Source organism: Callionymus lyra, chromosome 2 (assembly GCF_982586985.1).
Source record: "Callionymus lyra chromosome 2, fCalLyr1.hap1.1, whole genome shotgun sequence".
Classification (NCBI taxonomy): domain Eukaryota; kingdom Metazoa; phylum Chordata; class Actinopteri; order Syngnathiformes; family Callionymidae; genus Callionymus; species Callionymus lyra.
In genome coordinates this window covers 10831373-10843060 of record NC_141819.1, presented here as the reverse complement: position 1 = coordinate 10843060, position 11688 = coordinate 10831373, and the positions used below count along the sequence as shown (strand labels likewise).

The window sequence follows — 11688 nt, the reverse complement described above, 5'->3', positions numbered from 1 at the left end:
AGATTATAGAGCAAATAGTGACATCTAATGGAAATAATGACACTGTTTCATGAAGCTTCATCGACACATCACTAACGATTGTCAAGTAATGAACCTTGGAAAAAGATTTCTGATTTCATAAGGTAAGAAAGTCTCAGCATCAGTCGACAACGACACAGAAGTTAAACAAGTTTAGAAGTTGAACAAACTCGACGGCAGATCTTCAGACAACATTTCTTTAATACAAAGTCAACATATCTACATACACAGTGGCTTTAAACCAAGTATTGTTTCAGTTAGAAGTAACATTTCAAAGTAATCGCACACGGCCCTCCTAGCAAGAAAAAAAACAAAAACTATTCTGCAGAGTTGGGAATTGTTTTCTGTTCTCTCGTGATGTTCTACTCCCGGGATGTTTTCATGAAAAAAAAAGAAAGGAAATCCCAAGTGTCTTCAATGATCGCAGATATTACGAAGTCCAAAGTTGTTGGTCTGGATCGTTTGTACATGAAGATGAATCGCACAAACACGTTCTTTCCAAGAAAAAAAAAAAGGGGGTCGTGGAGACACATCGGAAGGTTTCGCGAAAAAAGTTGCAGCACTTTTTTATTTTTCTTCTTTTGGTTGTCGTGGTTACCCCTTTAGTTTGCTTCAGTCCTGATTCCTGTCTGTGTCACATTGAAAATAAACAACATGGATCCAGAAGATGACGTCGAAATGATGCGGAACGAAAAGAAGTCACTGAAATATTTGGCATAGCGGTCATTTAAAGCAGTTCAAGGAATGAAAGACAAAAAAAAAAAGACGCCTCCGGGCGCGAAAAGGAGGCCTGATGGAAGTCGTCTACGGTACCGTATATTCTCTAATATGAGCGCAGTTCACGTTGGAACACCTGCAGAGACCGACGCTAACAGTCGTGTTGGGATCGAGGAAATAATTCAGATGGATCGACTTTTCCCGGCCTTGATTTAGTCGTATATACCGACGCTGATTTCCCGGCCCTCGCCAAAACGTACGAGAACAGAGAGGCTGGCACGAGTCCCGGATCTCGCTGCTGGCGAGGGAAATTAAAGGCAAGAGAAGAAGAAGAAAAAAAAAAAAGGCAAACGGTATTTAAAGATCAGGAGAAAGAAAAAAGAACACTTGAGAAGGAGAGAAAACATGAATATTTGTTTGTTTTTTTCGTCTTGTCTTAGGAATTTCTGACAAATACATATAATCTATATATTTGTTATATACATGTAGATTCGGGTGAAGTTTATGTCGTAAATAATGGTTAATTAAAAAAAAAAAAAGGTTTTTAAAAAGACGAGCGTTCATTTCATCAGAAACACACAATGGTTAATAAAAAGAGAATCTCGTAAAACATGAAAAATAAAAGGAGCATTTAATTCATACTATGTTTGGATATATTTTCTGCATTTTTATATATTTCTGCGTATGTGTGTGTGTGCGCGTGTGTAAACGCACACACACACACACACACACACCATTTCTACAGTGAAAAAATAGAATGTCTTTGAACATAATATGAACAGATAAGCACTTTTTTTATCCTTCTTCAGCTACTAGTATTAAAAAAAAAATGCAATAGCTTTGTTAAAAAAAATTAAAATTAAGCAACAATATATTTTATAATGTTACATGAACAATAAGGCGTTTTTTTTCGGGAAAACAAAAAAAAAAATCACACACAGTTCTGTCCATCGTTCAACACCGATTTGAAAAAAAAACTTGCTCGATTTTTAAGGTAAATGTGCAAGAAACTTCCTTTTTTAGTCCAAAATAAAAAAACTATCCACCTCTAACCGAGCACGAGGAGAGGGCCCATTTTTTTTAATCCAACCACGAAACACAAAAGCGTTGCACCCGCGACTTTTGAGTCTTTTATACGGAGATACGTGATTATAGAGTGGGTTTGAACGGAGGGATGATGACGCGGATCTTCTCTCACGTACAGCATACACTTGATAAGCAGCATGTTTGGTTCTTGACTGGAAAATTAAAAATGTCGACGGTAGATCTTTGTACACAAAGAAAAACAAAAACAAAAACCCCTCTGTGTTTGGTTTGTGTCCAAAAGATTGAAGATCCATGAGAGGAAACGAATAAAAGTGGGTTTCCATGGTGACCGACGAGTCGAGCTTGAGCAACAGATGATTTTTTTTTTTGTTGTGAAATCCAGAGTTTTTCTTCCTGATAAATGGCCGTCGCCTCGTGTTTTTGGAAGAGGCCGTCGTGTGATTCCGCATCTCGTCGTTCGCCTCGTCTCCTCCCCCACATCCCACCCCGGGACCAGATGGGAGCGTCCTGGCGCTTCCTCTCTCTCTCTCTTTTTTTTTTTTTTTTTTTTTTTGTCCTTCCTCAGAGGAAGAGAGGAGGAGGAGGAGAAAAAAAAAGAAGAATTCCACTCACAAAAAAAAAAAAAAGACTCATTTACAGCCATTAATATCAAAACGACGAGAGAATGTCACCCCGGCTACATCCAAGCGCCTCGTCCTCTAGTTACTGTTTTTCAGAGAAGAGAGAGAAAAGAAAGTCCACAACTTCTTTTTACATCGTCCTCCGTCTTGAAACACTTGAGGTAAAGGTGGCCGCTTGGATCGGAACCTCACAGCGTGAGAGCCATAGCTTGCTTTTGTTTTTCAGTAGGTGGACACGTTTTTTTTCTAAGATTCAACTTCTAAGAAGAAAAAAAAAAAAAAAAAAGAGCAAAACTCTACTTGTGGTTTTTTTCGTCAGAATTCGAAGTGGCAGATCGTGTCAAGATTCAAGTTTCTATGGCTCAGGAGACTGTCGAGGTGGTGGTGGTGGGTGGGGTCAGGGGTCGGGGTGGGGTCGGGGGGCGACAGGATTGGTTGGAGAGATGGCTTTTTACGTTGCATAGTGATCAAAGCTTCCTAAGTACTCCAGGGCGGCGTGGTAGCAGAATTGGTACTCGTCCTGCCGGAGAAAAACAAAAAGTAAAGTAAGTAAATGTCATTAAAACACGAGGTTTGAGTGAAAAGACTAGTGTTGTCTCAAGAAACGACACTTACCAAAAAATACAACAATTCCCTGTTTTATTTTTGGTACTAAAAGAACAGAATACACAAGTTCTCAACTCTGTTGTAGTGATGTGTCGATGAATCTTCACGAAACAGTGTCATATTTTCCAGAGGACAGTAGGGGGCGCCCTGATCTTAAAAAATGATGTGAGGTTTCAATAGAATAACTTTTCAAAGCAATAGATTATAGAGCAAAGAGTGACATCTAGTGGACTCAGGAAATAATGACACTGTTTCATGAAGCTTCATCGACACATCCCTACCTAAAAGTACCAGCTTTTTAATGGCCTTTTTTACTCATGGTACTGAAAAAAAAATCTATTAGTTTTGGTATCAAATACTGAAATATCGGTATCCTGACAACTTGACCTGGAATAGTGGCACGAACTGAAATACAAGCAGGTTTTAATCTATATCAAAAAAATATTTTTTTTGTTAATTAAAAAAAAAAAAAACCTTTTTTTCTATAATTTATTCTACAAAGGTACATGACTGAAGACACGGATGTTCATAAATACACTATATACATTGTAAGTAGGTAAGTAAGTAATTAGTACATGTGTATGTCATTTATCAAGATTTAAAAACTGTTTTCTTATGTACTTTCAAGTTTTTTGTGTAATCTCAAATTTCTGTTTATTCTCATCTAGTCTAGAGATTTTATTTCAAACCTCAAGGTCATTTATTTTACAATAACTTGTCAAATAAAACATTTTAACACATGGATTATTTCACTAATATTACTCACTTAGATAAAGATGTTCATGTTTTTACTGTTATTGTAGTAAAGCGTGAAGTAAAACTGTGATTATTGTGTCGTCAGACACTGACCTCGGTCTGGACCATGGCTGGTCTCTGTGTGCGGAGCATCTTCACCGTCTGGAAAATGTCGACGACGCCTTCGTAGCGCATTCTCTCCAGAACGATGCTGAGGGTGATGAAGACTCCGGTCCGGCCCACACCGGCGCTGGAGAGAAGGAACAAAATAAATCAAGATTGAATCGTGTTTGTAACGACGATGAGTCTCTGGAACTATTAGCTGCAGCTTCACCGACATCTTCTTGAAGTAACTTTAATCAACACTGAAGGAAAAGTTCTGAGCTCAGGATTCTTGAGGGAATGTTTCCAGAGACAAAGTCTTCATGTTTCGCTTTCATGTTCGTTCTCATCAACGCGAGCCCTTCAGGCCACATGAGAAGCATCAGGAGGAACCTTCTCTGCACCAGAACCTCATCTGCATTAGAGCATTACTTGCATTAGAACCTTACTGGCATCAGAACCTGACTTGCATCAGAACCTTACTTGCATCAGAACCTTACTTGCATTAGAACCTTACTTGCATCAGAACCTTCCCTGCATTAGAACCTTACTTGCATCAGAACCTTACTTGCATTAGAACCTTACTTGCATCAGAACCTTACTTGCATTAGAACCTTACTTGCATTAGAACCTTACTTGCATCAGAACCTTACTTGCATCAGAACCTTACTTGCATTAGAACCTTACTTGCATCAGAACCTTACTTGCATTAGAACCTTACTTGCATTAGAACCTTACTTGCATCAGAACCTTACTTGCATCAGAACCTTACTTGCATCAGAACCTGACTTGCATCAGAACCTTCCCTGCATTAGAACCTTACTTGCATCAGAACCTTCCCTGCATCAGAACCTTACTTGCATCAGAACCTTCCCTGCATTAGAACCTTACTTGCATCAGAACCTTACTTGCATCAGAACCTTCCCTGCATTAGAACCTTACTTGCATCAGAACCTTACTTGCATTAGAACCTTCCCTGCATTAGAACCTTACTTGCATCAGAACCTTACTTGCATTAGAACCTTACTTGCATCAGAACCTTCCCTGCATTAGAACCTTACTTGCATCAGAACCTTAATTGCATTAGAACCTTACTTGCATTAGAACCTTACTTGCATCAGAACCTGACTTGCATCAGAACCTTCCCTGCATTAGAACCTTACTTGCATCAGAACCTTCCCTGCATTAGAACCTTACTTGCATTAGAACCTTACTTGCATTAGAACCTTACTTGCATTAGAACCTTACTTGCATCAGAACCTTACTTGCATCAGAACCTTACTTGCATTAGAACCTTACTTGCATCAGAACCTTACTTGCATTAGAACCTTACTTGCATTAGAACCTTACTTGCATCAGAACCTTACTTGCATCAGAACCTTACTTGCATTAGAACCTTACTTGCATCAGAACCTGACTTGCATCAGAACCTTCCCTGCATTAGAACCTTACTTGCATCAGAACCTTCCCTGCATCAGAACCTTACTTGCATCAGAACCTTCCCTGCATTAGAACCTTACTTGCATCAGAACCTTACTTGCATCAGAACCTTCCCTGCATTAGAACCTTACTTGCATCAGAACCTGACTTGCATCAGAACCTTCCCTGCATTAGAACCTTACTTGCATCAGAACCTTCCCTGCATTAGAACCTTACTTGCATCAGAACCTTCCCTGCATCAGAACCTTACTTGCATCAGAACATCCTCTGCATCAGAACCTGACTTGCATCAGAACATCCTCTGCATCAGAACCTTACTTGCATCAGAACATCCTCTGCATCAGAACCTTACTTGCATCAGAACCTTACTTACATCAGAACCTTACTTGCATCAGAACCTTTGCCGCCGTATAAAGCGTAGCTTTGAGTCTCTTCTCTCTTCTGCTTTGTTGTGAAATAACTTCTACCAAAGCCAATGGAACAATAATTGATACGACAACAGATTTATTTGGGTTCTGTTCCTCCTCCAGAGCGGTTTGGTCGAGACGTTCAAACCTGCCTGGAATATTGTTGCAGAGATTTTAATCGTTTCAATCGTCAGAAAAACGATTTCAAACGCCCTTGAATTGAATGATAAATGAAAGTCTTTGACATCAAAATATAGAACCACTGAAGCATAAACAACACTCGGATATTGAATTTAATCATAAATTGGCCAATTTGTAAATAGATCACGACATTTTGATTTATTAATATAAATCAATAACTGTTTTAATTATATTATACGATCGCTGTGTATTTTTAAATCTTCAACTACCAACAGTTTCATCGTCACATCGTCCACTGTCTTGCATGTTTAAAAATATTTTAAAAATATAAGATTCATCTAATAAAATATACTTTTTTAACCCTTATCATGAGTTTCTCTTCTAGAAGAATCTAACATCTCTGGTTATAGTTGATTCAAAACTTCTTGGGTCGGAAAAACATCTTGAGATTAATAATAAATTAATATTTTACCTAAATACACAGTTATATATTCATACATTTAAAAACATTATTGACTTTTCACATCTTTATCCACCAAATAAAAGATCGATTATCGTCTAATTTCAAAGATATTAAGAAATGGAAAATAAAAATAAATAATAAACATAATTTAATTTAATTGAAAAAAAAATAACAATAAAATGAATGAATAAAACTTGTAATAATTTACTAAGAGGGAAATAAAACAACATTAAAGATTAAAATGATTATATTTATTGCAAGATTTATGGAACAGATTCTCAGTTGAATCTTTTATTTATTATTATTATAATTATTATTATCAACAACATTATTCACATGTGTTTATTGTTCTAGACTTATTCATATTTATAGTATTTATAGTATTTGGTTCCAGATTCTAAAATAGGTTTGTTGTCTTCTTTTTATTGCCTAGTTTTTTTGTTTGTTATAATATCTTATTCAAGTCCATCGGTGCGTCCCGAATCGCACACTCCTGCACTCACACTTCATACACTTAATCGATGTACACTTTCCACCCTCAACGGCCGCCATCTTAGTGACGTAGATGACGTTAAAACTGAAGCTACGTCACTGACGACGCGTCTTCGGAGCAGATACTGACGTAAAAATATCTCTAGAAAACACTTAATTTACGGCAAAAACAACACAATAACAATAATAACACAATGAAACACAACTTAATAACTTGTTTAAATTGGCGAAAAGCGCTGTCAAGTGTCAACAATAGTGTTCCAATGACCGGTTGATTAGTGTTAAAAAGTAGTAGAAGAAGTGTTTGATTTGAGACAGTACTACCCTGTCCAAATATGAGCACTACACAAGTATGACACTGTCTTACAGTGTACTGTAATGCAGTGCACTTACAGAAGAACTAATTCTCCGTCCCTGTTCCTAACCATCCTCCTCACACACCACCCGTCTGTCTCTCTTCCCGCCCAGACTCGCTGCTCGTCACATGGACTCATAAACTCTCATGTTGTGCCTCCAGCACCGTCCAGGCTCTAAATCCGAAGCTGCCGCAGACCGAGAGGATTTGGTGTTCGCGTTCACAGGCAGAAATCGGGCAATTAATGACAAAAGGCGAACGCCGTCTATTAGACGGGAGGCTCGAGGAGAGGGGGATGAGGAGGAGGAGGACGAGTGGATCGGAGCCGGATTAGAAATCACACACATAGCGACGACAGATGGAGGAGGCCGGCGACACGCAGGAATGAAATAAGCCGTTAAAAGACACCGTGAATGTGTGGAGAGAGAATCTAATCCAACCTTAAATCTCTCTTTTTTCCCCTGAATGTGTATCGAGAGATCAGAAACATTTAAGAAAGTGAAAGTATTTTTTTGTTTCCCTTTTAATTCGGCGTGTGCTCGGAGTAAACAGGAGGCTTCGCTCGCAGCCAGTGTTTGGAACCAGCCGAGCCGCTAGATAATCCAAGTCCCGGTGCCAAGACTAATAATATCCAACCCGGGAGATGATTGTCACTGCGGTTCTGCCTGGACGGTAACGATGCTGCCGAATATTTTCCTGCCGTAGCACCGGAGCCTTCTTCACGAACCTCCGCTGGTGGAGGAATAAGTCAGTCTTATTGGACCTTCGCTGACACGTCTAACAACTCCCCACGGGCCATTTGACGGCTGATGACATCATTGCTTTGGAATACAGCCGGGCCGATGTTATGTTTGATGATGTCATGGCGCCCGGGTGATGGATGGTTATTTCCCGGCGGCAGCAGCAAAGGACACGACGGCGGTGCTGGGAGTCATTTAGGTGAATACTTTGAATCTTTCAAGTGTTTAAAAATGGGGCCGATGGTGTCAGTTTGTCATATTTTGGCTAAAACTAGTGATGTGTCGATGAAGCTTCATGAAACAGTGTCATTATCTCCTGAGTCCACTAGATGTCACTCTTTGCTCTATAATCTATTGTTTTAAAAAGATATTCTATTGAAACCTCACATCATTTTTTAGCTGAGGGCGCCCCCTACTGTCCTCTGAAAAATATGACACTGCTTCATGAAGCTTCATTAGAACATCTCTCTGAAAAGTAATTATTATGGGCAAAAACGAAGGGTTGGATGTTGCTATTTAGTAGTGATGGGTTGATGAAGCATCATGAAACCTCACTCATGAAGAGATCATGATACAGTGTACTAATTTTGAAAAGGCCACTAGATGGCACTCTATTCTTTATAATTGGTAGCCCTGATCTACTAACTAAATAAAACCTGGATCATTTTGAAACTGAGAGTGCCATCTAGTGGCCATTTCAAAATAAAGACACTGTATCATAATCCTTTGAGTGACAGTGTTGCCTCTATGATCCGCCATTTTAACTTTTCAATGACATTAGATCTGCGATCGAGCAGATTGACCGAGTCAGAAACAAATGAATATCGCAACGAGTATCGCCAAATCGGGTTTTAGTGTGGACGTGGTTTAAGGAAACTGAATTTAAGCAGCAGAGAGAAATGTTTTCATTCACCTTAATGACTGAAACTCCTGCTAAAGGGACAGAAAGGTGCATAACTAGTATTTTCAAAGTACTTCAACTAAAGAAAATACAGTTTCCACTTCACATCTTTGAAAGGATATTGAAGTTGTTTCTGACTTAAAACAGAATTCACTTTTTTTTAAGGGGGGGAAACTAAAATGTTTCGGAAGAATGGTGATACTAGTGATGTGTCGATGAAGCTTCATGAAGCAGTGTCATATTTTTGGACGACAGTAGGGGGCACCCTCTGTTTAAAAATGATGTGAGGTTTCAATAGAATAGCTTTTAAAAGCAATAGATTATGGAGAAAAGAGTGACACCTAGTGGACTCAGGAAACAATGACACTGTTTCATGACGCTTCATCGACACATCACTAGGTGAGACCGAACGATTCAGATGAGATACGTCTTTTTTTTATACAGAAACATGATATACTTAATGTATCTGACTCATGTATTATTTATTAAAAGAAATATTGATTTTGAGTCATTTTAAAGTCTCATGACTGGTGAAGCTTCATGAAACGGTGTCATATTTTTCAGAGGACAGTAGGGGGCGCCCTCATCTTAAAAATGATGAGATGTTTCAATAGAATATCTTTTCAAATCAATAGATTGTAGAGCAAAGAGTGACATCTAGTGGACTCAGGAAATAAAGACACTGTTTCATGAAGCTTCATCAACACATCACTACTGTTTGCTATGGTGAGTCTAAGAGACCAGGGGTCATAATGATATGGCCGACTGGCTCCTGATGTTCCTACAGGAAACCCAAATGTGATCGACTCAGAACAGAACCGCTGTCGTATCCAAAGCCGCTTTACGGCTCGGGTCACCTTGAACACCTGGACGATAAAGAGGCATCATGGCGGGATCGTAAAAGATCAAATGAACGGTTGTTTCATTTTACGAGCCGCCTCTTTGCAAATGCCAGACCGCATCGTGGCCTTATCAATTATGGAGAAGACGGGCGGAGGTTCTGGAGCGAAGGGACTGTGGCGGCGGATGGAAAATAAGACGGAGGGAGTGTCACCATGTGATGATTCAGAACCACCATCAGGAGGATCGTTTCACGAGAGGACTGAGAAGGAGCAGGAGTCGAGGAGGACACGGTTGTATCGTTGAGGCGAGAACTTCAGGACGTACTGGACGGAGACTCATGTTCTCACCTGCAGTGGACAGAGATAGGTCCGTCTTGTCCGAACTGCTCCTTGGTTTTATGAACCTGGCCGATGAAGTCGATGAATCCCTCCCCGGATTTGGGGACGCCCTGCTCAGGCCAGTCGGTGAACTGGAACTGCCGTACCGTCCGGGATTGGCCGTCCTGAGGGTGAACACAGGAACACGTCAATCTATGCGTTTTCAACCATTTTATACATGGAAAATTAAAATTTACACAGAAGATCTCATCAATTTCTTTGATAAGAACCAGAACCAACCAATTAAAATTAAGTTACAGTTTTACATCCTGTTGGTCTGGCTATTACAAAGACAGGGATTCTATAAGTGAAGTCAGACATCATTCAAATCCTTGCAGGAGCCAAGGTCTAGAGCGTTAAGATTTATAAATTCTGTTTTTTTTGTCAATACAATTTTTGTATGTATTTTCAACGTCTTTGATCATTTTCAAGAAAAAAAATGAAAATTGACCCGTTCTCCCACAGTTCATAAATAAATAAAGAACCAAAATCAATTATATTACAATGTGAATATACACATTAAATACATTTGGAAATACATTAATTCATCAATCAATAATAATAATAAAACAAAATAAATAAACTGAAATCTTACCACTCGGTTCCTTTAATATTTGTGTATTTTTTGAAGATGAGATTAAAGTCGTTCATCTACAACAAGGTTGGTCAATTGAATTTCCCCAGGGGCCACATTCTATACTTTTCTCTAATATTGGGGACCATCAATAAAAAGATGTCTCTTTTGAGCTCATGAGGGCCACATGGATTTTCGCCTGGGTCTGATCTATAATGAAGGAATTGTTGCTTATATAACACTTTCTCTGCTTGTTTGTGTTCGTGCTTTACACCAAAACAACGTAATTTTTATTTCTATAGCGCTTTTCCAGACCAGGGTCACAAAGCGCTTAAACAATCAAAACAATACTCAATAAAGTATCCATTTTAAATATCAAGATAACACTGATAACACAACAGGAGTTCCAGGAAATCAAGGAAAAGCCTGAACAAATAGAAACGTCTTAAGATGTTTCTTAAAGGAGTCAGTAGACTCCATTTAACTCATGGACACAATGACCCCCAGTTTTTCATGACAATAAAAAACATGTTGAAGAACACGTAGAATTATGTGCACCTTGTTTGCAACAGGCTGGTAAAGATCTCAATAAAAATATATATCATTAAAGAGGATTTGTGCTTGATAGTTAAGGTGTGATATTAAATGTTAGAAGTGGCTATGCCCCCACAGGTAGGATGTTATATTATAATTATAGGAGAAGGAAACATTCTGGAGTGAGTTAGATGAAGTGATGAGAAAGGATGAGAAGAAGAAGACTATAGAGGATTTGGGCCTCAGTTAAAAAAATAAAAAAAAGGCGCATCAATGACCCGAAAGCGAATATTTTCACTTAAGAAAGCCTTCAACTCCGTCAAGGGTCACTTATTATCTCAACCCAATTTTCTTTTTAATCTCAACGTGTGTGTGTGTGTGTGTGTGTCAGGAGAGAAGTCCAACTTATAGCCAATCAATAGCGTATCTGGCATGACGGTCGTCTTCTCCCAGACACCTTGTTGAGTAGCATAATCCCGGGCGGCGATCGATGGCCGTCCTGATGGATGAGCGAATTGAGTTGCCGTGGAAGAAGCCCCGGGAACGCAGGAGAGGAGAGTGCGGCCGGGGCGAGCG

At 39.2% G+C, this 11688-nt stretch overlaps 1 protein-coding gene across 1 annotated transcript in view; it reads right to left on the bottom strand.

The window, feature by feature from the left end:
- Positions 1 to 201: 201 nt before the first annotated feature.
- The window catches only part of ptprsa (protein tyrosine phosphatase receptor type Sa), a 267112-nt gene continuing 255625 nt past the window's right edge, over positions 202 to 11688 (bottom strand). Inside the window, exons 33-35 of the mRNA XM_087783494.1 lie at positions 9975 to 10129; positions 3858 to 3993; positions 202 to 2922 (exon numbers count right to left, since the gene is read on the bottom strand). Of these exons, the coding sequence (XP_087639620.1) occupies positions 2854 to 2922; positions 3858 to 3993; positions 9975 to 10129 (360 nt within the window). The 3' untranslated portion in view covers positions 202 to 2853. The remainder of the gene's footprint in view (positions 2923 to 3857; positions 3994 to 9974; positions 10130 to 11688) is intronic.